Raw genomic sequence first — 27,791 nt, 5'->3', positions numbered from 1 at the left:
GCCTCAACTTCAGATGTACGTCATAAATTTCCAGCCGACTATAGTTAAATTAGCTTTCCTTTACATGAATAACTCTCTTTTCCTGTACATAATAAATACTGAAGGAATTATTTACTCTGTAATTGTCTGGCATGATTTAAAATTAAATAAATAAAGACAAAGCATGGCTTACTGCTCTCAGCACTAGAAATATGTGAAAAATTATATTGACTGAATCTAGTCACACCCAGCCCGATATTAGGACCAAAGCCATGTGTATGTTTTAGACATAAATCTCTATGAGATCCATGCGTTGCCCTAGAAGGCCTCAGCTATCAAGCATCTCTGCAGACACTCAGGGCTGATGTGTACTGGTGAGTAAGCCTTAGCCATGGGCAGGTGCTGAAATAGTCGCTAACATCCCAAGTGATGCAGACAATCCAGCCAATGTTTTCAGAAGGTACCACATGTGATGCGCAGCCTCTATTTACGTGTGAATAATTACACTGCTGCTTTCTGGTTAAAAGTAGGGAAATACAGTATTCCAGGGCATAGGAATGGTGCTCTAGGTAGAAAAGTTTATTTTTGCTGGTGCGAGGCAGGTTTTGTTAATAAAGCTTTGAAATACACAAATTTCATTCAGATGCTGAATGCTGAGGCAAAACAAAGTGCCGGAAGAAATAAGAGCCAACAGGACACTAAAGCATTATATTCAAGACAGAAGGTCCCAGGTTTTGTATCTAAAACTTTCTCTGGTCCTAAGCTCTAATATGATGAGTTAACATAAAATTTGCACTGAGCTGGCATGAGCCTCTACTTAACTGGAGTTTACAGTATAATTTAAAAATAATTAACGAGGGAAGAATATTTCCTTTCCTTTTTTTTTTTTTTGAGGGAGTGTCTTGCTCTGTCGCCCAGGATGAAGTGTGGTAGCGCGATCTCGGCTCACTGCAAACTCTACCTCCCGAGTTCAAGTGATTTTCCACCCTCAGCCTCCTGAGTAGCTAGGACTATAGGCGCCTGCCTGGCTAATTTTTGTATTTTTGGTAGAGACAGACGGGGTTTCATCACGTTGGCCAGGCTAGTCTTGAACTACTGACCTCGGGTGATAAGCCCACCTCAGCCCCTCAAAGTGCTGGTATTACAGGCGTGAGCCATTGTGCCTGGCCAGAAAGAATACTTTCAAGTGTCACCATTAGTAGAAAATCAGAATGGTATTAAAATGAAAATAATAAAGATAAAATTGACAGAGACATAAAGTTTTAAGTTTCAACAGATACTATAAATAAACTTTTACTGTCATTTCTGTCAGTGGTTTGAAATGTCTTTATTTAAGTTGTTTTCCTCTCCAAATGAGTATTTTCCCTTTCTTCATGAGATACAGTTGGAGAGAGTATTTCTTGAATAGAAAGACGTTATTTTCAAATATGGAGTTTTAAAGAAAAATTTAGTAAGGACGATTGTTTCTTCATAATTAGATTCAGAAACAAACAAAACCCCCCCAAAACCAAATGTGGTCTATAGTGACTCTTAAAAGGCACTTACAATTTTAAAAGTTAAAAAAAATCCTCTTACTTAATCCAGTTCATCAGCTCCACTGTATCTGGATCATAGAATTCTCTCAACTCGGAGAGTTCATCCATCATTCCTGGCCAGAACTGAAATTAAAAACAAAACAAAAACAAAATCCACCCCTATACCCACAACTATCACTAAGATTAAATGAAAAAAAGATAAACTGCATATAATGTGTGAACTAAATAAACATGGCAACTGGAATATACAACTATTTCACTTCTGCGGCAACCCTCCTAATACAAGGGAACTGGCGTCTGGGAAGTGTCTGAAATTATCTTCAGCTGAAGCTAATCAGGATGAGAGGTATCACCAACTTTAAAAAATGAGCCTTTTAGCTCGTTCCAATAAAAATGCTATTGTATGTGATGTGAATACCTGACAAAACATTATCTTGACATGACAAAAATGCCAACCATGAGAAAGCTCAGAGTCCGTTAGGAATATGTAATTAACTAATACCACGCAATTTACCCCTAAAAGTAGAATGTATCCTGTAGAAGACAGAGCCGTTTTATGGCTGCAAAAATGTTTTAGAATACGGCGTTGTTTTATCCTCACAATAACCCATGACATGGATGACGCAACAGGCAGCATCACCCACTGGGATTTATTTTTCATTTAGAAGTGTGGAAACTGCGGCTCAGAGAGGTATCTGACTTGACCAACTCACAAGTGGCAGAGCTACAACCTGGACCCTGGCTCCAAATCCAGCCCCCTTTTCATTTCATAATAGCATGATTGCATTTTTGTACTAGAAATCTGGTCAAATGGTTTGACATATATTAATATAATTGCTGGTACAATGAGAGAGAAGAATCTTTAAATGTAGGGCTCTCCAGGAAAATCTGGTACATCTGGTTGTATTTATACCACTTGGTGCCTCCTGGTCAACTTGAGTTACTTAAGATTTTGTAAATAAAATATAAAAACTACTCTCTGAATAACCCACTTATCTAATACCTTAAGTCCATTTAATTCAACAATTAACTAAATCTTAATTGTTTTTATCAAATGACAGTTGACTAAAAAGACTTGATCATATCTATGTACATCCTAAGGTTAAAGGCAGAATTCATTTCACATATTAGCACAGAACACCAGTGACAACGTATGTATGCTCCACTGACATAGAAAATAGAATACTTTTATTTAAGAACCACTAGTAGAATTAAAGCAGCACCTGATTGATCTCTGGCTGTGTTTGAGACCTATCACTTTTTTTTTGGTCATCTCATCTTTGGCCATTTTTACTGCTCATTCAAATCTTGTCTCCTGGGTGGGTGAATCAGGAAAATTGCTAGTGATGGGAAATCAGGTGTCAGGACTTCTGGTTCTAGTTTTGGAAGAGATGTAGTAAAATTACTGATTAAATGATACCTTTGTAATATTTCAATGATCTATTTTCCTCATTAATTTGATAACCAATAGAATACCAACTTTTAATGAAATGCTCTAATTCTTACAGCATAAACATATTTGAAATCTGTGAACTCAATGACTATTAGGTATTTTTCTAGTTTGAAAGTTACTAATTCTGAAAACGTTAAAAGCTAGTGAGAATTTTGTGGCAAACTCCTTTAACCATATGAAAGTGCTGAATTAACTAACTGCTGTTTTTACCAATCAACAGTAGGGATTTCAGCAATCCAAATAAGTTAATCAAGACCAACGTACTAATTTTACTAAAGTCTTGACTTCAGAGTGGAGGTTAGTACATGCTTTTTTCCTTTTAATAGGCTTATCCTAAAGAGAGATACAGTAAAATTGGTAGTATAAACAAGAAATTTTGAAACCCTAATTAACAATTGCAATGTAAAACTGAAATCAGGCTTTGAAACATGAATTCACGTTACTTACAGGTAAGTCTGTAAGAGTTGGAATAGTTGGAAAACAGATTCAGTTTCAGGGTAACCCCTCATACCTGTAACATCTTTATTTTCTCTGTGATTTTATATACGTTTTGTGGAGATGAAGTATCTGAACTATTTTACACAGTGAAAGCTGAATGCATTAGGATTTCTCCTGAAGTCCTGTATCAAAGGCTAGGCCAACAGTCTTTTGAAGGATTCCTTAGGATACTAACTCTCTCAATTCAGGGAAAACCTGCAAGGATTTCCTGGAGATGATGGCTTCTTTAGCCGTCCCTGTTCTTCTATAGCAGTGGTTTTCAAGAGGAGTGAGGGGAGAGATTGTGCCCCCAGCCCTAGTCCCAGGGTGTTTGGCAATGTCTGGTGACATTTTTGGTTGTTGCAGCCAGGGGAGAGGTGCTTCAATGAGTGGGCTGAGGGTGAAGGTGCTGCAGAGCAGCCTACAGCACAAAGGACCGCCCCTGCCCCAGGCGGCAAAGAATTCTCTGGCCCAAGTGTCAATGTGCCACTGCTGAGAAACCCTGTAAACGCTACAGCAGGGGGTTCTTAAACTTGGGGGCTGGTTAAGTGCATATTTCTATACTGGATTCCCACGCTTCTGACTCGGTAGGTCTGGAGTGGGACCCAAACACATGCATGTTTACAGGATCCCAAGAGATGCTGATGCTGTTTATCTGAGGACCACGCTTCAAGAGTCAGTGCTCCCTAGGACAGTTTACTTCTTATACAATGTCCTTCTTCAATTTTATTACAAACAAACAACCTCAGTCCTCAAACAGCAAAAAAAAAAAAAAAAAAAAAAAAAAAATTTAAAATTTTAAAAAAAAAGCGGAAAAAAAAAAACTGTAAAATTTCAATAGATAGCTGAGACATAAAAGAACTGAACCTACATGCACACGGGCAGTGTGAAAGATGGTTATTGTCTGGTACAGCTTCAGTGGTGAGAAAAACATTCATGGGCTTTATCTTTTCTGTGAGGAGTGTGCTTTAATCCTCAGCATCATTGTGTAAAGAAAGGTAAACTGACTGGACTCCTCAGTAACATATACCGTTTAATCCTTAATTGTTGGTGTCTAGATGTTTTTAATGAGTTTCAGTTATTTACATTAGAGCAATAAAATTCCCAGAGGTGGGGAGGCATAAATCTATTTGTGTGTTTTTTAATATCTAGGAGTTAGCACAGAGTTTTGCTAATGGTAAATGTTTGATAGGCTCATGACAGAACACATTTTTTGAAATACTTACAATACAGTATTTAGCAATATTTTCTTTAGCCTGAAACCTTTGGTTCACAAAATCCTACATGAAAATATAAGCAAATAAACCCCAAAGCTGCACTGCTCTAGCTGATCCTCTCTGTGGGAGGCCCCATCAACCCTGCTTTTAGCCACCCTCCCGAATCAGAGAACAACTCTACACGGTAGAGTCTGAAATCCGTCATTCCAACTCAAAGTAAAACTTAAAAGGAAAAAAAATCTAAACTTAGTATGTTAAGTTTTTTAAAAAGAGAGGTCAGAAGCTCAATTGGATAAAATAGTCTGTGCTATCTGCCCTGGTGATGATTCAAGACTGTCAGTGTCAAAGATGTGACAAAAAGCCACAGTCAACCTGACCAATGATCACTGTCTCTGATAATATCTGAATTAAAGGGCAGTTCATGCTGTTTCAGAAACTAGTCAAATGAGAATATGAAAAATTCAAATACTTCCTATTGATACTGAAGAACAGATTTAAAAAAGCCTAGCCTTAGACACTATTTATTTATGTGTCTAATTCTCTTATGAAGATAAGCATCTAACAAAATATGGAGCTTAAAGTAAGATACATTTAAAATCTCTTAGTCTATATAAATCAGGTAATGGGAAAATAATTTTCTACTTTCATTTCAAAATAGCCTGAAAACACTTTATTTTCAGAATTTGCATCAGCTGAATATTAATAGTCTAAACCAAAATTAATTAGAATTATTAAATGCTATAGTAGTTTTTGCTATCATGTTTTCACTTGTTAAAACTATTTGGGAAAAAGATCCGTTTTCCAATCAATGTCACCTGCAGTAGGAAGCTAAGGTGGTATTTATAACCTCCACAAACCACTCTATTTGCCAAATAATACAAAAAATACACTGAATCAAAGCAATTATTTTGCTAAATAAATGAATGACAAGAATGAGGAAAATCAGTCTTACCTTATAGCACAGATACAGCAGTATTAATATCGGTACTGAATATCGCATTATACATATCTATATAAGAAAGACATTATTTAGATTACAAGTATTTTGAACCTTTTCTTTTTTGAGAGACAGGATTGTGCTATGTTGCCTAGCCTGGCCTGGAATTCTTGGGCTCAAGTGATCTTCCTGTTTCAGCCTCCTGAGCAGCTAGGATTATAGGAGTGAGCCACTATGCCCAGCTTTTTAAAACACTTTTGACTTACAGTTTTGCTTTGTAAATATATGACTTAAAAAAATACCAGAAATATAATTTAATGGAACACAAGTCTCCAATATGCAAAATAACTGAGTCGATATGAGGATTCTAATCATTTGTAAGTTATCTGCAGCTTCTACCATATTGCCACCTAGTGAATGTATGGAGTAGAACAATTCAAAACTGCATTTATAGGCTATTGAAAAATGGTCATACATGTATTAATAATTACTTTATGAAAATACATTGTAATAATAACAGTTATAATTCTGGACAAGGGGAGTATTGGTAATTTTAATTCCCCTTTTGTGCTTTTTTTGTATTTCCAAATTCTGTATAATGAATATATTTAACTTATAGTCTGAGAAAAAAGAAGTAATTTTTAAAAATAAAATTATTTTAAAATATTCCCTATAAAATCTTAATATATCAATTATGTATTTTTAGCTTCAATTTCAGTATCCATTTTATCTCACTGCTACTGAAAAACAAACAAAAAAAAGTGGTATGAAAGAAATACTACAAGTCACAAAAGGAGATGGAAAAAGGGATGACACTGACCCTCTTTGGGTTATAAAGATGGACTGACTTCAGAAGTAACTCCCATATTTCGGGGCTACATAGGCCGAATGATGCGAACACGCACATGTGTGACGTCCAGAGGTACTTCATTCTGCAAGAACACATACAGGCGCAAGTCAGGAAGTACTAGTTGTAATATAAACCTGGATCCTGAGATACCTATAAAGGCAGCTTTACAGTCTATGACGGCAAAATCTTACTTAAAACTATGCAGATGCCATTTGCCGAAGGGTTCGTTGTTTAACTCCACTGCCTTTTGAGGACTATGTTTTGAGTAAAATGTAGAGGCATGTTTGTAATTAATTGTAAAAACTGATGATGAATATTTTATACTGAGAGAAGATAGTATATAAGGATGATTTTATGGGAACCATGATTATTAATGAAGATGACTGTCACTTTCCACATTATATTGCTAAGTAACATCAAGAGTGGTCAAATTAAAAAGTAAACAAACAGGTAAGAAAAATACCTCATTGTACTCAATGCCAAGAATCCAAACAGAATGGTATGTATTAAGTTGTAGGCAGTTTCTGGTTTCAGGTTAACTGTGCCTTTTTCCGTTTTACCCACGGATTGTTGATTTGTAGAATCACTGAGTAAAACAGCAACATACAAAATTTGAGCTGGAAACATAATTTTAGTTAGATCTTTTTAAAAGAAGAAGATACAAGAAATGTATGCCTTTATATATTCAGAAATGGATTATTTCCATAACATGAAATGAATTTGCATTGATCAATTTTGAATTTATGAGGCTAAAAGTGTAATATAAATGCATTAATAATGAGAAAAACTGAAATTTCACAGCAGCTTTGAAGTAAAAATTTAAAGTGCTTCAATTCTTTAAAAAAAAGAGAATGCAAAAAAAAACCCCAAATTTTTTTGGAATCTCTGAAACTGAAAGAGAGCTTTAAAAGATGTTTCACCAGTTATGAGTATTTTTCAAATTTTTACAAATAAAAGCAAAAAACACATCCATTAACTTGGAATTCAGTTTATGAACCCTCAAAATCACATTTTAACCTACCAATACCTCCTGATATCCAAAAGATGACTTTTATCAAACACAGCTACATTAAAATTATTACGCCCAATAAAAGTAACATTAATTCCTTAACATCATCTACTACCCAGTTCATGTTCTATTTTTCCTGTTTGCATCAACTGCTTTTTTCAGGTTTCTCTGAATCAAGAACTAAGAACTGCACATTGCATTTCACTAACACATCTCTTTAAATATCTTTTGATCTATAAAAGTATCTCCTTTTTTTAAAAAGCAGGCCATTTGTTTGGGGAAGAACACGGAACATACGTCCTGACGCTGTTCCCGTCTCCCAGGTGTGGCTCACAGGGGTGGTTATACACTTCATGCTTCTTGTAAACTCGTAATTAGATCTAGAGGTTTATTAGACACAAGTTCAGTGTTTTGGCAAGTACACTTCACGGGGTTATGATGCACAGTAGTCCCCTCTCATCTGTGGATTCACTTTCAGTGGTTTGTTACTGAGGAAACTGTTGTCCGAAAATATTCAATGGAAAATTCCAGAAATAAACTATTCATAGTGCTGAATTACACGTTATTCTATGTTGCATGATGAAATCTCTCCATCCTTGTCTGTCCCACCTGAGACATAGATTATCATCCCTTGCTCCTGTGTTTCCACGCTGTATACTCTACCCACCCACCCGAGACAGACAAGCAGATACATTCAGCTACTAAACTACTAATAAAGTAAGATACATTTAAATGTCCCTGTATTGTTTGTGTTCAAGCAGCCCTTATTTTACTTAATTAAGACCCCAAAGTACAAGAGAAGTGATGCTGGCATGTTGCTATTGATTGTTGTATTTTATGATTATTGTTAATCCCTTACCATGGTTAATTTATATATGAAACTTTATTACAGGGATGTATGTATGGGAAAAAAACATAGTATAGAGAGGGTCTGAAACTATCCAAGGTTTCAGGCATCCACTGAGGGACTTGAAACATATTCCCACAGAAAGTGGGACAGCTCTACTCCACATTGCATTACACTGGGAAGCACACATTGCCTGGCTGTCTCCACTTCAGTGATGTTAAGACTGATCAGTGTTTAGATGTTGCACAATTTGTTGTCGAGGGAAAAAGAAAACAACAGTAAAGGATACTAGTTAAAGATGAAACTTTCATGAAGGTCTACTGATCACTTCATACATACCCAATAGAACTGGGCACCTGTGATGCTTCCCTATGTAACTAAAGACCTGACCTTTTTTATTTCCCAGAAATCCTTTTTTCCCTACCCATAGATACATAGGAAAATTAAAAGGATATTCTAAGGCTGTTCTCACCACTGGTAATTCACTACTGGAATCTTAAAGGAAATATTACAACCCAAACACTGGTTTCTCTATTGGTACAAAAAGGATACTCCAAACAAGGAGAATATCCATAAACAGGGCAAGGTGTGAAAAGTAAATAAAAATAAAACAGACAAGGAGAGTATCTGCTCTTATCCTCTCTAGATACCTAAGAGAAGTCCTCAGCACCTCCCCAATAACCCAGCCAAACTGGAAATCTCTGATTAATTCCATGAACACAGAACACTGTGCCCCTTTCAGATGTACCCCTCACACTAATGCAGACGTGTTGCATAAAAGTTACAGTATCCGGCAGGGTGCAGTGGCTCATGCCTGTCACCTCAACACTTTGGGAGGCTGAGGCAGGCAGATCACTTGAGGTCAGGAGTTCAACACCAGCCTGGCTAACATGGTGAAACCCCGTTTCTATTAAAAATGCAAAAATTAGCTAGAGGTGGTTGTGCGTGCCTATAATTCCAGCTACTTAGGAGGCTGAGGCAGGAGAATTGCCTGAACCCAGAAGGCAGAGGTTGCAGTGAGCTGAGATTGCACCACTGCACTCCAGCCCAGGCAAGAGTGAAAGCATCTCAAAAACAAAACAAAACAAAGCAAGTCATAGTATCATCCTTCCTAGTACTAAAAAGGTAGCAATACTTTAAAAACTTGGCACTGACAAAAGGCCCTTATTTAAAAGTTAATTCACATTTGGACATAGTCACGTGCCACATAACAACATTTTGGCCAACAACAGATGACACTTACCACAGTGGACTCGTAAGATGATAATGGAGCTGAAAAATTCCTATTGCCTAGTGACGACATAGCCATCATAATGTCATAGCACAGTCACTTTGTTTCTTAAATAGATTTACTGTAGCCTAAGTGCACAGTGTTTATAAAATCTACAATAGTGTATGGTAACATCCTAGGCCTTCACATTCACTCACAGGCTCACACAGAGAAACTTCCAGTCCTGCAAGCTCCATTTATGATAGCTGCCCTATATAGGTATATAATTTTTAATCTTTTATATAGTATTTTTTTAAATAGAGATAGGGTCTCCCTCTATTACCCAGGCTAGAGTGCAATGGTGCAATTATAGTTCACTGAAACCTCAAATGCCTGGGCTGAAGTGATCCTCCCGCCTCAGCCTCCTGACTTGTTAACACTACAGTTTGCACACATCATGCCTGGCTAATTTTTCTTTTCTTTTTTTTTTGTAGAGATGGGGTCTTGCTATGTTGCCCAGGCTGGTCTAGAACTCCTGGCCTTAAGCAATCCTTCTCAGTCTCCCAAAGCACTGGGATTATAGGCGTGAGCCACCATACCTGGCCTTTGTATTTTTACTATACCTGTTCTATGTTTAGATACATTTAGTTACACAAATACTTACCATTGTGTTACAATTGCCTACAGTATTTAACATAGTAACTTGCTGTCCAGGTTTGTAGCCTAGATGCAGTAGGTTATAACATATAGCCTAGGTGTATAGTAGGCCATACTATCTATGTTTGTGTAAGTACACTCTATGATATTCGCACAATGATAAAATCACCTAATATGCATTTCTCAGAACATATCCCCCTTGTTAAGTGACACATGACTGTACTACGATTCTTTAATTACTTTAATGTAGTGCTTTTCCTCTAATAAAATCCTAATATCCCTATCTGGTAGATGAAGATGCTCTAAAATCTTTTATCTATGATCATATACCAAATCAGCCTCCAGAGATGGCTCATAGATTCACACAGGGCATGGCAGATATTTTCACAAAGATACTGCAGGCCCACTCAACTTCCTGCTTTGTATGCAGTCTAGAGTCCTGTCGACACTTGGTATGTCTGGAATAATATTAAATCACACTGTCCAGAATAATTTCCATCTATTTTCACAGGGCTAAATTTTATCTTGGGTTAGGTATAAAAAAGAACACTTCTGAAAGATAGTAAAATAGTTTACGGTCAATGAAATATTTTCATGGTTCAATGTTGCTTCATTCTTAATAATCATAAAACCTCTCAACTGCTCTGGACTCATTTTAATGACAGCTCTCTCGTGGCTGTGAATCACAGTTCACCAGCATCTTAATTGGCAAGGTAACTACAGAAAAAGGGCTTCCTCCTGAGCTTCATTAAGTTTTCACAAATGACAGTAGCTTCAACTTCTTACACTTAATTTTCTTTCAGTTTAACACGAACAGTCAATGCAAACCGCCCCAGCAGCTTGATGGGTAGATATTCTTACAAGTTTTAAAAGCCTTTATACTCTTGATTTTTTTTCTTTCAGTAGATTAGTAGACATGCTAAGTTTTTTAAAACTGGCAGTTATTACTCAAAACTTTCAGTAGATACTAATAATTATGGTCCACTCCAATATTATCAGCCCTGAAGCAAGATGCAAGAAAACAAATGAGCAATAATTAATTAACTCTTACATTTCAAGAGGAATACAAAAAAGCAGCTACAGGTGGAAGGGAGAAAAACACAGGATGCTAATGATGGAAACACAACAGAGGCTTATGAGTCAACAGTGATAATGAAACCAGTTCATGATGGCTCGTACCTGCCAAAGTCTAGGCACCAGACACTATTTTAAGTGCTTTATGTTGTTCTGACTTACTTATTTCTCAAATACCCTGTAGAGTAAGTACTCTTAGTCTTCCAATTCTAAAGATAAGGAAATGGACATATCGAAAGGTTATGTAACTGACTCAAGGATCACTTTGTCCTCAAGTGTGCAGGCCAAGACTTAGGCCCAGACCGTATGCAATCTGATCGTTACTCTGTTGTCTCTTAACTACTGGGAGCGTAGTCCACTGTAAAAGAGGTATGTTCCCCCTTTAAGATGAATACTATTACTCTGTTCTGTGTCTAACATTCTGACTTTCAACTTTGCGATTTTTCTGCAACATGTAACAAGTTCATTAATAGGAGAGCATTAGATTTCTGAAATATACCATACCTGAGATTATGAAAGGCAACAACGAATGCTACAGTCACTGTGATGGACAGAACAAATACGTAAGCATAAAAAAGCAGAGTGTCTGAAAGCCTTCCAAATGTATTAAAAGGCAGGAGGCCAAAAGCTTCTTCACACAGATAGAGATTTGCATCAAAATCCCTAGGGAATAAATGGAAAGCAAAGTATTAAATTCAATACAAGACAAAGAAATGACATTACATCTTTCCTCAAAGGGAGTCTGTAATTAATAGGTGAAGGCATAATGACAACTTAAGTTTTAAAGTCCCTGCTGATTCAACAGAAAATAGCAAACACAGATTTTCAATTCAGTTATACCTTGTTGCTCCAAGCCCAAATTTTGCCTTCAGAAATTTAAATATGTGTTCATCTGACTTCAGGTTAAGAATTTTCTATCGAGGAAAGAGAAAACAAAAATTGCTATTAGTCCTTTAGGTATAGTTTCCTGATAATTCCCCATTGAATTTATATATTCAGTGTCCAATTTCATAGGAGCGTGTGGGTGTATAAAATCAGTAAATGTTCACAGTAGTTCTCAGAACTGAGGAATTCCAAAGCAGGGACTTCCAAACTCCTTCCAATCCCCACTCCCCATTTTAGCATAATCCTTTATTCAAAAAACATCTTATACATAAGTTAAATATGCAAAATAGGTAAAAGATGAGATTTTTTGGTTTCAGGGAGAGGGAGAAGGCTGAGGCATAGTGAGCGTAAGTTTTCAGACCAGAAAACTGACAAGACGATGATCTGAAACCTCAAATAGATACACCACCCACAAGGCCTGTCTGGCTTTGGGGCTTTTGGTCTGCGGATATAATCGATCCAAGACTTATGCACTCAAAGACAATTCAAGACCGTTGTAACCCTCAAGGGGTGGACAGACAAATATGAGTGTTCATCATTAGTGATTACAATTTTAACTCATATAATTCTATTTTAAATTTGTGGCTTAAAAATCCATATATAATAACATAAATGGTGAAGAAATTCTATTCGAAGAAAAATGAAGATAGGGAAAAAAGATGAAGCCACAACTGAGTTCAGTACACACAATATATTCATTAGAGATGAGCCACAAATCTGGTCTTTTGCATTCCAGCAGCAAATGCAAGGAGGTAGGTCAATATATTTATGTTACTCACAGGTTTATAAGAGTAAAACAAAACAGTTGCTCAGAAGAGATCCTAAGAGTCCTAGAACTGAGACTCAAAATAAATTTTCCCATGGGTATAGCAAAAATAGCAAGGACTTTCAAGGAAAATTTTCTCTACTTCCTCTTTTTGTAGGTCACTGGCAAGACTTCAAATGCAATTCAACAGATGTTATTCTTTGGGGGTTCAAAAAATGGTGGTCCAGGGATGCAGCTCTGTACTGATTTAATCCAAGAACAGGTCACTGAATATGTACAGTGGGCCAATGGAAGAATTGTGTATCTTTCGGCCACTTTTCCAGAAATGCTAGCAGTTCCACTCAAATAAGTTTTTGAAAAAAAAATTTTTAGTAGAGTTTAGGTTTTGCTATGTTTCCCAGGATGGTTTTGAACTCCTAGCTAGCCTCAGGCGATCCTCCCACCTTAGCCTCCCAAAATGCTGGAATTACAAGCATAAGCCACCATACCTGGCTTTGAACAAGCTTTTAATTTTAATTTTGTGGGCACATAGTAGATGTATGCATTTATGGAGTATATGAGATATTCTGATACAAGCATATAGTGTGTAATAATCCCACCAGGATAAATGTGGTATTCATCAACTCAAAAAAAAGCTTTTGGCTGAGTGCAGCGGCTCGTGTCTGTAATCCTAGCATTGTGGGAGGCTGAAGTGGGGGGATACCTTGAGCCCAGGTGTTTGAGACTGGCCTGGGCAACATGGCAAGATCCCATCTGTACAAAAATTGTGAAAATTAGCCAGGTGTGGTGGCACACACCTGTAGTCCCAGCTACTCAGGCTGAAGTGGAATGACTGCTTAAGCCCAGGAGGTCAAGACTGCCGTGAACCAAGATCGTGCCACTGTACTTCAGTCTGGGTGGCACAGTGAGATTCCGTCTCAAAAACAAAAACAGAAACAAAAGTAGAAATTTAAAAATAAATTATTGACAAGTACTGGACTATATGGAGTTTAAGACCATACTGACAGCCGGGCATGGTGGCTCACGCCTATAATCCTTCGGGAGGCCAACGCAGGTGGACTGCTTGAGCCTAGGAGTTTAAGACCAGCCTGGGCAACACAGCAAAACCTTGTCTCTACAAAAAATACAAAAATTAGCGTGGTGATATGCATCTATAGTCCCAGCTACTCAAGAGGCTGAGGTGGGACGATCACCTAAGCCCAGGAGGTGGGACGATCACCTAAGCCCAGGAGATCGAGGCTGCAGTGAGCTGTGACCACACCAGTGCATTCCAGTCTGGGTGAGAGACCCTGTCCAAAAAAACAAAACAAAACAAAAAAAAGAACATAGTGACATAGTGACTGGCTGAGTGAAGACCCTTTTTTTCTTTGATAGTCAACAGATGTGAACAAGGACCACAGTTCTCTTGTGGAAAAGGAGCTTGTTTTGCAGATGCCTCCTATCCTGAGACCAACCTTCTAGGACAGGTAAAATTATCTGAAGAAATCAATGTAGTTTTGCTCTAGCATAAAAACAAATGGGATATCAAGGTCCAAGAACTATGCCTTTAATAAAGCCTTCCCTGAAAAAAAATTAAAAGCCAATAAAACATTTAAAAAGTATGTTAAACGAAGCAGAGCCCCTGGGGCAATGTAAAAATCTTAGCAAAGCACCTACTGGACATAAAACCAATGGATGCCTACGTTACTAAATGAGTTGTTCTGTTAGGCATGTTACATATAAGTCAGTTAAATGTTGGGAAAAATGAGCTTAACTCTTCTTTCTAGCAGAAAGTAGATAGTAAGGCCAGTTTACTTATTAACTGAACTCAATAAAAATCATATCTTTTTTTTTTTAAGTATCACAATACAGAAAGTTATGTGTATATTATGGTACTAAAATACAAATTTTAAATTTAGGGAAATATTTGTTTAATGCTTTTAAGCTTTTAAAAGTTTCATAACAAAAGGTGAGTAAGTTCAAGGTGGGACATAAGAGTACATAGAAATGAATGACTAAAATCAATAAAATAATTGTTGTTACTAAGACAAAGTTAAAACTGAGCCTGTTTGAAGTAAAACTGGTAACTCTCCAGTCACGGTAATACACTTTATAAAGCAAGAATTTATTTAAAATTGAAAGTTTCAAAGAAGCCAGGTGTGGTGGCACCTGTAGTCCCAGCAACCTGGGAGGCTAAGGTGGGAGGGTCATTTGAGACCAAATGTTCAAGAACAGCCTGGGAAATGGCAAGACCCAGTCTCTAAAAAAATTAGTTTATTAAAAATGAAAAGAAAGTTTCAAAATTATCTCCAATGCCATAAGTTAATTAAAAATACATTAAATATGTCATTTTATTAACTTACCTTAATTATGTTGTTGAGAAAAAGTGTCAAACATAAAACCATAAATAAATGCAACAAAAGTTTCCCAAGCCTATTAAGGAAGCTTCCAGTTTTCAGATTTTTCTAGAAATTAAAAGAGTTATGTTTTAATTCTTCAGTTTTAAAATAACTTCATAAACACTGAAGATAAGCTTACTTAAGGATTTAAAAACACTGGCTCATACAACATAAAGGGAAAATACACGTGGAAAATACAACCTACTCATTTTCATGGGGTTACACTGTCTTAATATCTGTGATTTTCTAGTGGTAAATGAGTCACTTAACAATGAGCTTCATAAGATGAGGAAATGTGTCCTAGTCTTTTTTTTTTTTTCCTAATTATTTTTTAAGACCTTAGCAACTGGACGACTGGGGTCTGCCATTTGGAAGGTATTCAGGATATGCTGACCGAACAAACTGTTACATCTTTTTTTTTTTCTCTTTTTCTTTTGAGACGGAGTCTCACTCTGTTGCCCAGGCTGGAGGGCAGCAGAGCGATCTCAGCTCACTGCAAGCTCCCCTTCCTGGGTTCACGCCATTCTCCTGCCTCAGCCTCCCGAGTAGCTGGGACTACAGGCACCCGCCACAACGTCCAGCTAATGTTTTGTATTTTTAGTAGAGATGGGGTTTCACCATGTTAGCCAGGATGGTCTTGATCTCCTGACCTCGTGATCTGCCCACTTCGGCCTCCCAAAGTGCTGGGATTACAGGCATGAGCCACCTTGCCCGGCCCTGTTACATCTTTTATCCATTAATTCCCACATCACAGACATAGTTACAACTCAGTTACATAAAAGACCTATAGGTGTAAAAAGAAGTACATTGTGCCTTTTGACATGTAATAGTTTTCTTATAATCATCAGATAATTTTATACATTGTTAAATATAATAATATCTTAACAGTTCAAATACGAGTAATATTTATTTATAATTAAGGTTAAAAGGATGACTGTGAACTGCTGATTTTGATCGTCAACTAAAAGCCTTTGTCCATAACAATTCTCACTCAAAAGACTAATAAGAAAATGATTTCTTTTCTCAAAGTGGAAAACTTGAGACATTTCTTGACACAGAAATGTTTCTAGTATATGTGAAACAGGATGTTATAATTTTAAGCAAAAACAAATGACTCATATCTTATGTAAATACAAGAAATTTAATTATATAAATAAAGCTAAAAGAGCAAGTCATTGTTTTCAAACATGATTTGACAATACCCTAGGAAATGTTCCACTGTTTCTAAAGCTATTTATTTGGATTTTCAAAATTCTCAAAACAGAGTTAATTTTGGTTCACCTAAAAATAACTAGTATGGTATGGAAGGATGGGGAAGAGAGTAGCTTTACTACATCAAATGACAACAGGGTATCCACCAACGTGAAAGACTGTGATGAACACGCTCCCAACATAAGCAGGAGACTCTTCTCGCTCCTGAGTTCACACTCATGAAAATTAAAAACTTTTCTCTTTTACTTCAACTTTAAATCAGTGGCCTTCAACTAAGCACCTTTAGCCGATCCCCACACTGAAGGTAAGGTTCCAATTCTCTAAGAAGTAACTGTCAAAACAAAAAGATGACCTCAGAAAGCTTGAAATAGAAATGCTACCACATGCACATGAAAAAGCACACAATGCCACTTGCGCTTTTTACTGCGAAATCAGGTCGTAAATTTCCCTTTATATGCTGCATGAAAATAAGGTTCAATAAGCCACGCAATTAAAAAAAAGTTTACTTCGATAAAGGACAAAAAAAAGTCTTACCTGAAGTTTTCTTGCAATGAATACTGAAAGGTTAAAACTGATGAGCAGCGATCCAAGAATCATGGAATTAAAAAACTGAAGAATGCAGACCAGGAGTAAACTTGTTATCTGTATTCCATACAGCCACGTCGCCTGCAAGAACCAAAGATTAGATGAGTACAAACATTTTACCAAGAGATCACCACATGTCGCCATGTTGGTCATGAGTTGGATACAACCTCAGCTTACAAATAATGCAGAAAACACACACAGCTTCAAGAAACACAATCTAGGCCGGGCGCGGTGGCTCACACCTATAATCCCAGCACTCTGGGAAACCAAGGCAGGCGGGATCACTGGAGATCAGGAGTTCAAGACCAGTCTGGCCAACATGGTGAAACCCCACCTCTATTAAAAATACAAANAATAGCTGGGCGTGGTGGCTCCCACCTGTAGTCCCAGTTATTTTGGAGACTGAGGTTGGAGGATCACCTGAGCCCAGAAGGCACAGGCTGCAGTGAGCTGTGATCGCACCATTGCACTCCAGCCTGGGTGACAGAGTGAGACCTTGTTGCAAAAAAAAAAAAAAAAAAAAGGGCCTGGGGGGGGGGCTCACCCTTGTAACCCCAGCCCTTTGGGAGGCCGAGGTGGGCAGATCACAAGGTCAGGAGATCAAGACCATCCTGGCTAAGAAGTGAAACCCCGTCTCTACTAAAAAATACAAAAAATCAGTCAGGCGTGGTGGCGGGTGCCTGTAGTCCCAGCTACTCAGGAAGCTGAGGCAGGAGAATGGCATGAACCCGGGAGGCAGAGCTTGCAGTGAGCTGAGATTGCGCCACTGCACTCTACACTGGGGGATAGAGCGAGACTCCGTCTCAAAAAAAAAGCCAGGTGTGGTGGCTCGTGCCTGTGATCCCAGCTACTTGGGAGGCCGAGACAGAAGAATCGCTTGAACCTGCGAGACAGGTTGCAGTGAGCCGAGAATGCGCCACTACACTCCAGCCTGGGCAACAGAGTGAGACTCCATCACAAGAGAAAAAAAAAAAAAAGAAACACAATCTAAAAAAGGAAACTAAATCATATACATACCAACTGTTTATTTACCTTTTAATAACAAATCTTCTAACATTAATTAAAAGGGAAGTAAAGAGGGATGATATGAAGTAGAGGATGTAAAAAACAACATAAATGTATTTATTCATGGGAATTGGCAAAGGCCATTTGTAATCTTCAGTTTTCTTTTCAACTATTTCAGTTACTGTTTATGGCCAACAATAAGTACTTTACTGTGCTCTGTTCTTTCCTAGCTTTCCATTCTCTATACTTTAGGACTGTTTCATTCCTTGCTTTGTCTGTGTTAGTGTGTGCCCAGATCCCCTGATTAGACCGCAAACCCCTCCTGCTGCATGACCTTGTTTTCTCTGACCTCACAGCTTCACAGCAGGCAGCACAGTATAGTGGGCAATGACATCAGCTCCGGCACCAACAGCACGGTACTGCAGTTCCGATTCTGGTGCAAACCAGCTGTGTGACCTAAATGGTTCATCCGTGAACCAGAGACGATGACACCTTCCTCACAGTTGATGTAGGGTCTGACAAGAACCAGATGTGGTAATGTATGAAAATGCCTGGTGGCCAAGCACGGTGGCTAATGCCTGTAATCCCAACATCTTGGGAAGTTGAGACAGGAGGATCGCTTGAGCCCGGGAGTTCAAGACCAGCCTGGGAAACACAGCGAGACTGTGTCTCTACAAAAATAAAAAAAACTAACCAGGTATGGTGGTGCAAAAGTCCCAGCTGGTCAGGAAGCTGAGGCAGGAGGATCACTTGAGTCCAGGAGGTTGAGGCTGCAGTAAGCTATGATTGCTCCACTGCACTCCAGCCGAGGTAACAGAGCAAGACCTGGTCTCTAAAGAAAAGAGGGGGATGGGCGGATGGGGAGGAAATGCCTGGCACATAATGAGTGCTAAGGATTAACTCTCGATGTAATGAAAATTGTTGACAGGTTGATACTAAAAGCAGCAAAACACAACTAACTTGAATACACGAAACATGCCACAAAGAAAAAAAGGCAGTTCCTAACGAAGAGTGGACACTTATTCTGTTAGTTCGCTTTTTCTCTTTCAAATTAGACAATGCCATACTCATACTGACATGTGAAAAATACCAGTTTTATTCAGCAGCAAATCTGATTTTCTCCATGGTTTTGTTCTCTTAAACTCAAGGGAAACAAACCTATTGCTAGAAGCATTGAAAAGTGAGGCTTGCAGCAGTTCAGCGCTTTGCTTAGTGTCAGTGGGAACCCAGGGAAATGGATGCTGATGATCTTTAGGATCATGAAGATAATGTATCTTACTCTAGGAGAATTAAACACTTCAGAAAAACACAAACAAGAAATAGCAATCGATAGGTGGCCTCTTGAGTCAAAACCCAGCACCATTACCTAAAGAAATAATATTGATTTCATAGCAGTATATACTATTTCATGTACAGGATTTTACATCCTTCACATCCTACCATATCCTTTTCTCACATCTTAAATTTTAAATGGTTATGTAACATTCCACCATATGCCATAATTTGTTTGCCACTGGACCATTTAGGTGTTTCTGGCTTTTTATTCACATTGTGAACATCCCTTTAAAAATTTTTTTCAGATCTGATTCTCAGAATTTCTAATCGAATTCTGATTAGTTATGTATTTTGTTCACTGCTATATATCCCCAGCACCTTAAAGAATACCCACTAGAAGAGTGGCACTTAATAAACATTGGAGGAATGGATGAATAAAAACATTTCCTTAGGGATAGATCCCTGAGTACAATTACTGGTTAGAGAAGGAAGAGTTTTTTCCTTATTAGCAGTTTTATTAGTTGATATAATTCATATATCATCAAATTCACCCATTTAAAGTGTACACTTCATGATTTTTGGCATATTCACAGAATTGTGCAACTATCACCTCAGTCTAATTTTATGACATTCTCATCACTTCAAAAGAAACCCATATCCACTAGCCATCACTCGCCATCATCCCCTACCCCCAGGCCCAGCAACCACTGATGCACTGTTCTCTACAGATTTGCAAATTCCGGACATTTCACAGAAATAGAATAAAGTGCAGTCTTTTTTGGCTATCTTCTCTTACTTAGCACGGTATTCTCAAGTTTCATCCATGTTGCACCATGTATCCACATTCTTTTTTATTGCTGTACACTATTTATTGCACAGCCGGACTACATTGTTTATGGAAGGGATATGGGCATTCGGGTGGTTTCCACTTTGTAGCTATGAATCACACTGCTATGAACATTCATATACAAACATTTCTACATGGTTATGTTTTCATTTCTCTTGGTATGTATCTAGGAGTGGGATTGCTAAATCATATGGTAGCTCTATATTTAAAATCAGGAAATGCTGAGGAAATGCTGGTTTTCAAAGTGACTACACCATTTTATAATCCCATCATCATCAACGTATGAGAGTTCTAATTTCTCCACATCCGTGACATTTGTCTCTGCTTTTTAATTTTAGCCATCCAAGTGGGTGTAAAGTGGTATCTGCTTGTGGTTTTGATTTGCATTTCTCTGACAGCTAATGATGTTGAGCATCTTTTCATGTGTTTATTGGACATTTATGTATCTTACTTGGAGAAATATCTACCCAAATCCTTTGCTATTTTATCACTGAAAGAGTTATAAGAGTTCTTCATACATTGTGGAATTCCTGATCAGATATATGACTACAAATATTCTCTCTTGTTCTATGGGCCATCTTTTTACTTTCTTAATACTACACTTTTGAGTAAAACAGTTTTAATTTTGATGAAGTCCAACTAATCTGCTTTTGTAAAAGTCACTTGTGCTTTTGGTGTTGTATCTAAGAAGGTCTGTGCTACTCCAAGGTCATGGAGAGTTATTACTATGTTTTCTTCTAAAAGTTTTGGTTTTAGCTCTTACACTTAGGTCTGTGATTCGCTTTGAGTTAGTGTGTACAGTGAGAGGAAGGGGCTCAACTTCATTCTTTTGCATGTCGATATCAGTTATTCCTGCACCATTTGTTGAAAAGGCCATTAATTCTCCATTTAATTATCTTCAAACCCTTGTTGAAAATCAACTGACCATTTCTAGTGAGGGTTTCTCTCTCTCAATTCTATTCCTTGGGTGTATGTCAATCCTTCTGCCAGTATCACACTGTCCTGATTACTATAGCTTTGTAGTAAGTTTTGTAATTGGAAAGTGTGAGTCTTCCAACTTTACTCTTCTTTTTGAAGATTGTTTTAGCTATTCTGGGTCCCCTGAGTTTCCACATGAATTTCAGGATCAGCTTGTCAATTTCTACAAAAACTCCTCCTGGGATTCTGAGAGGGAATGTGTTGAATCTGTAGATCAATTTGGGAAGCACTGCCATCTTAACAACAGTTAAGTCTTCTAACCCAAGAACATGCATTATCTTTCCAATCTAGGCGTTTAAAACTTTCAACAATGCTTTGCGGTGTTTTGCAAAGCACAAGTTTTCACTTTGTGTTAAATTTGTACCTATGCATTTGACTCTTTGATGCTCTTCTTTCTAGGAAGTGTTTGTGTCCTTAGTTCCCTTTTCTCATCGGTTTATAAATGGTTTTCTCATGGACGTGTAGGAACTCTTTAAGGATACTAACTCATTCACAAATGCTTTTTTTCCAAAAACATCTTTCTATTTGCCTTTATTTGTGGGTGTTTTTTGATGTTTACAGTTCTTTTATATCAAGTGAGCCTATTTCCAGAAAAGGGGCAGTTTGTGTAACAAGATTGTATAGTTTTATATACATTCAAATGAAACATTGCTGATGAACAGCCAAAAATGTAAAATTGAGCAGTACTGTGTATTAGGAAGTCCTGGATTATCAGTGGTATATTGGATATTCTTTCCCGGTTCTATTAATACAGTACAGTATAGAAACAAGGCGGCAAGAATACAGTTGACCCCTGAACAACACAAGTCTAATTATACATAGATTTTATTCTGCCTCTGCTACTCCTGAGAGAGCAAGACCAACCCCTCCTGTACCTCCTCCTCCTCGGCCTACTCAATGTGAAGACGATGAGGATGAAGACCTTTGTGATGATCCACTTCCACTTAACAAACAGTAAGTACATTTTCTCTTCCTCTGGATTTAACATTTCCCTTTCTCTAGCTTACTTTCAGAATATAGTACATAATGCATCACATACAAAATACGTGTTAATCAACTATGTTATTGATAAGGCTTCTGGTCAACAGTAGGCTACTAGTGGTTGAGATTTTGGGGAGTCAAAAATTGTGTGCAGATCTTCAACTGCTGGGGGGAGACATTGGCACCCGTAGCCCCTGTGTTGTTCAAGGGACAACTGTATATCCTTTCTGTGTATAATAACTGTAGCTGTCTTCAATGGATCATGTTCAGGCTCCTTATCACCATTCATAATAATCACAGTTAATATCTGTTTAACATTAATAAAATATCAAACATTTTTCCATATGACCCACGTATGACTTACTCAAACTTAGGCAGCCTGGCTGCAGACTCTGTGTGCTTCACCACTATGCTATACTGGCTATCACATAAATAGTACCAAGAGGCTCAAAACTTTGATTTATACATTTGTGTACATTTAAGAGGTACAAGTACAGTTTTGTTACATGTATATAACATATACTGATGAAGTCTGGGCTTTTCCTGTATCTATCACTCAAGTAATGTGAATTGTATCCATTAAGCACTCAACACCCACCCACCTCCCACTCTTTCTGAGACTCAGAACTTTGGAAGTCTGTTAAGATTGAAAAGTTTTAATGTTCCAAGGCAATTATGGAGGAGGTTCACAATTTTACTAATCTTTCAAAGAGCCAGCTCTATCTATCTATCCATCTATCCATCCATCCATCCGTCCATCCATCCATCCATCCATGAGACAGAGTTTAGCTCTCATTGCCCAGGATGGAGCGCAATTGCACGGTCTCGGCTCACTGCAGCCTTTGCCTACTGGATTCAAGTGATCCTTCCGCTCAGCCTCCCAAGTAGCTGGGATTACAGGTACCCACCAGCACGCTGAGCTAATTTTTGTATTTTCAGTAGAGATGGGGTTTCACCATGTTGGCCAGGCTGGTCTTGAACTCCTGACCTCAGGTGATCCACCCGCCTCAGCCTCCCAAAGTGCTGGGATTATAGGTGTGAGCCACCGTGCCCAACCAAGCTAGCTCTTTTTAATTAATTCTATTATTCATATGTTTTCAATAGCATTGATTTCTGCTCTTTATTATTTTCTTCTCCTGGCTTGAATTTATTTTGTTTCCTTTTTTAAGGTGAAAGCTTGGATGACTGATTTCAGACTTTCTGTCTTTTCTAATGTAAGTATTTTAGTGCTACACATTTTCCTCTTAATACTGCTTTGGATGTGTCTCACAAATTTAAATATGCTTCACTTTCATTTTCATTGAGTTCAATGCTCTCCAAGGGTTCCTGTTTGACTCTTTTTTAGTATATATCTTTATATATTTTTAAAGTGGTTATTCTGGCTATTACTACTATACATGTAATAGTGAGCTTAATTCCCAAGTATTGAAACATTTCCTGTTATCTTTCTGTACTGATTTCAAATTTGAATCCATTGTAGTCAGAGATTATATTCTCTATAATCTTAATTCATTTATGTTTGTTGTTTTATGGCTCGGGAGATAGTCTATGTTGGTAAGTATTCTGTGACTGCTTGAAAAGAATGAGTATTCTGCTGTTGTTGGGTGGAGTTTCTGTAAATGATTATTAGATTCTGTCGGTTGAAGGTGTTGTTGGGTTCTGTATCTCTGATGATTTTCTGTCTGGTGTTCTATCAATTGTCCAGAGGGAGGTGTTGAAGTCTCAAACTAAAATTGTGAATTTGTCTATTTCTCCTTTCAGTTCGGTCAGTTTTTGCTTCACACATGTTGCAGTACTGTTGTTTGGTGCAGGTACACTTAGGATTACTGTGTCTTCTTGGTACACTAAACCTTTTATCATTATATAATGTTCTGTTGTGTCCCTAGTAATTTTCTTTGCTCTGATATCTACTTTCTCTGATATTAACACAGCTACTCCTTTCTTTTGATTAATACTTGCATGTTGTATCTTTCTCCATCCTTTTACTTTCAACTTATCTATACTGTTGTATTTGAAATATGTTTTAGACAACAGTTGGGTCATGCTTTTTAAATCCACCCTGCCATCTCTTTAATTAGTATATTTAGATCAATTACCTTTAATGTAATTATTGCTATTTTAGGTATTATATCTGCTCTTTTATTCTTTTTTGTTTGCTTGTTTCTAATTCCTGCTTTCTTCTTCCTGCCTTCCTGTGGGTTATCTGAACATTTTTAGAATTTCATTTTATTTATCTGTACTATTTTTTCATGTACCGCCTCATATAGTTTTTTAAAGTGGTTATTCTGGCTATTACATTATGCATTAATAACTTATTACAGACTAGTGGTATGGACATTTTAACTGTTTGAGTGAGGCATAGAACCCTAACCTCCATTTAGGTCTCATTACCCTTCCCATTTTATATTGTTTTAAGTATTTCTTTTACATACAGAGAACCGCATAAGACAGTGCTATAATTTTTGCTTCAGCCATCAAATATAATATATATGTATTTTTGAGACGAAGTTTCCCTCGTCTCCCAGGCTGGAGTGCAATGGCGCAATCTTGGCTCACTGTAACCTCCGCCTCCTGGGTTCAAGCAATTCTCCAGCCTCAGCCTCCTGAGTAGCTGGGATTACAGGCACCCATCACCATGCCCGACTAATTTTAGTATTTTTAGTAGAGATGGGGTTTCGCCATGTTGGCCAGGCTGGTCTTGAACTCCTGACCTCAGGTGATCCGCCCACCTCATCCTCCCAAAGTGCTGGAATTACAGGCATAAGCTACCATGCCGAGCCTCAAACATAATTTAGAAACTCAAGAGAATAAGAAAAGTCTGTTATATTTATTCACACTTTTACTTTTTTCATTGCCTTTTCTTCCTTTCTGATGCTCTTAAATTCCTTACTTCTTTTCTGTTTCAACAACTTCCTTTAGCCATTCTCTTAAGGTAGGACTGCTGGTAATACTGGTTTCCTTAATTGAGAATGTTTTGATTTCCCTTTCATTCCTGAAGGGTATTTTAACTAGGTATAGGAGTATAGGCTGACAGGTTTTTTTTTTGTTTTGTTTTGTTTTTTTTTTTTTTTGAGACAGAGTCTTGCTCTGTCGACCAGGCTGGAGCGCAGTGGCATGATCTAGACTCACTGCAAGCTCAACCTCCTGGGTTCATGCCATTCTCGTGCCTCAGCCTTCCGAGTAGCTGGGACTACAAGTGCCTACCACCACGCCCAACTAATTTTTTGTATTTTTAGTAGAGACAGGGTTTCACAGTGTTAGCCAGGATGGTCCTGATCTCCTGACACTGTGATCCACCCACCTTGGCCTCTCAAAGTAGTAGGATTACAGGCATGAGCCACTATGCCCGGCCTTGACAGTTCTTTTTTTCTCCATCTGAAAATACTATGCCACTTCATTTTGGCCTCCATGTTTTTTTTTTTGTTTTGTTTTGTTTTTGCTTTTATTTTTGAGACTGGGTTTTGCTCTGTTGCCCAAGTTAGAATGCCGTGGTGCAATTACAGTTCACTGTAGCCTCAATTTCTCCCACTTCAGCCTCCCAAGTATCTGAGACCTCAGGCACGTGCTACCATGCCTGGCTGATCATATTCTTCTTCTTCTTATTTATAGAGATGGGGTTTCATCACGTTGCCCAGGCTGGTCTCAAACTCCTGGGCTCAAGCAATCCACCCGCCTCAGCCTCCCAAAGTGCTGGGATTATAGGCCTGAGTCACTGGGCCCAGCCCCTCCATGGTTTTTGATGAGGAATTCATTGTCATTTAAATTGGTTTTCCCCTATAGGTACAGTATTTTTCTGACTACTTTCAACTTTTTAAAATGTATGTTTACTCTCCAGAAGTTTGATTATAATGTGTCTTAGTGTGGCTCTATTTGGATTTTTCCTGTTTGATACTAGCTCAGCTTATTGATTCTGAAGGTTTATAGCTTTTGCCAAATTTAAGGAAATTTCAAATTTTTTCCAAAAGTATTTATTTGCATACTTTTTTCAGCTTCAGTATACTCTTTTCGTGTCGTCTTCTGGGTGATTACCTGAATGTTAGACTTTTCATTATAGTCTCACAAGTCCTCGAGGCTCTGTTCATTTTTGTTTCATTCTATTTTTTCTTGTTCAGATTAGGTAATTTCTAAATTGTTCTATCTTCAAGTTCACTGATTCTTTCCTCTGACCACTTCATTTTGCTGTTGAGTCCATCCACTGAGTTTTAAGCTTTGATTATTGGAATTTTTGTGTTCTAAAATTTCCACTTGCTTATTCTTTGTATCTTCTCCTTGTTTGCTTAGTGCTTGTATTTTCATTTGCTTCAAGTGTGTTTGTAACTGCTCAATGAAGCTTTTTTTTTATGATGGCTGCCTTAAATTCTTTGTAAGATAATCCAATTTCTGTGTATCTCAGTGTTAGCATCTATTGACTGTCTCTTCTCACTCAAGACAGATTTTCCTGATTCTTAATATAAGAAGTAATTTTTTTTTTTTTTTTGAGACAGAGTCTTGCTCCGTTGTCCAGGCTGGAATGCAGTTGCCCCATCCCGACTCACTACAACCTCCGCCTCCTGGGCTCAAGCTATTCTTCTGCCTCAGCCTCCTGAATAGCTGCGTTACAGGCACATGCCACCACAGCCAGTTAATTTTTGCATTTTTAGTAGAGACGGGGTTTCACCATGTTGCCCGGGCTGATCTCAAACTGACCTCAAATATCTGCCTGCCTCGGCCTCCCAAAGTGCTGGGATTATAGGCATGAGCCACTGTGCCCGGCCTAAGAAGTGATTTTTAACTGTATCCTATTACATTATGGGATCCTGGATCTTATTTAAATCTGCCATGTTAGCAGGCCTCCTGTGACACCATGTGTCTTGGTCCATTTAGGCTGCTATGTAACAAAATACTGCAATCTAGGTAGCTTATAAACAACAAAAGAGTTACTTCTCATAGTTCTGGAGGCTGGGAAGTCCAAGATCAAGGAACTGGCAGATTCACTGGCTGGTGACGGCTTGTTTCCTGGTTCACTGATTGCACTTTTTTGCTGTGTCCTCCTCACATGGTGAAACAGCTCCCTTGTGCCTGTTTTATAATGGCACTAAACACCTCCTAAAAGGCCCTACCTCCTAATACCATTGCCTTGAGGGTTTGGGTTTCAACATATAAATTTGGTGGTGGACCACAAAAACATTCAAACTATGCCAACGCTATGCTAACGGGGAAAGAAGGGTGCTGCCTCGTTACTTCCAGATGGAAATGGAAGTCCAAGGTGCCCACTTGCCCTCCACTGACATCTGGGGGTCAGGAGAAGGTGTGGTTCCTTATTGCTGGGTGAAGGTGAAAGTTCAGGCTCTCTACAGGTCCCTGCTGACACATCCTGGCTGGGAGAGATAGAAGTGCATCCCCACTGCTCCTTACATGGCCTCCACCGACAGCATGAGGTAGGGCAGTAGATAGAGAAAGGCTTATTACATCTGGGTGGTGGTTAGAGTCTCAACCTCCCTGTTGGCCTCCTCTGACACCATCCTGACAGAGAGGGGACAGGATGTCTCATTATCACTGAGTGAGAGCTGAAGTCCAGGTTTCCCAAGCGGCCTTCACAGATGTCTCTGGGAGATGGTGAAAGTTCTGGTTCCCCACTAGACTTCTCTGACACAG

At 38.2% G+C, this 27,791-nt stretch overlaps 1 protein-coding gene across 3 annotated transcripts in view; it reads right to left on the bottom strand.

Moving 5' to 3' along the window:
• The window catches only part of DPY19L3 (dpy-19 like C-mannosyltransferase 3), an 82,086-nt gene that overhangs the window by 15,907 nt on the left and 38,388 nt on the right, over window positions 1–27,791 (bottom strand). For all 3 annotated transcript variants that reach the window (XM_017873613.1, XM_017873612.1, XM_017873615.1), the window contains exons 9-16: window positions 17,021–17,152; window positions 15,239–15,340; window positions 12,086–12,159; window positions 11,750–11,908; window positions 6,912–7,034; window positions 6,419–6,530; window positions 5,614–5,670; window positions 1,555–1,637 (exon numbers count right to left, since the gene is read on the bottom strand). In XM_017873613.1, coding sequence (XP_017729102.1) covers window positions 1,555–1,637; window positions 5,614–5,670; window positions 6,419–6,530; window positions 6,912–7,034; window positions 11,750–11,908; window positions 12,086–12,159; window positions 15,239–15,340; window positions 17,021–17,152 — 842 coding nt within the window. The remainder of the gene's footprint in view (window positions 1–1,554; window positions 1,638–5,613; window positions 5,671–6,418; window positions 6,531–6,911; window positions 7,035–11,749; window positions 11,909–12,085; window positions 12,160–15,238; window positions 15,341–17,020; window positions 17,153–27,791) is intronic.

This window comes from Rhinopithecus bieti, unplaced genomic scaffold (genome assembly GCF_001698545.2).
Source record: "Rhinopithecus bieti isolate Rb0 unplaced genomic scaffold, ASM169854v2 scaffold_7509, whole genome shotgun sequence".
NCBI lineage: Eukaryota > Metazoa > Chordata > Mammalia > Primates > Cercopithecidae > Rhinopithecus > Rhinopithecus bieti.
This window is presented reverse-complemented; position numbering and strand designations above follow the sequence as displayed.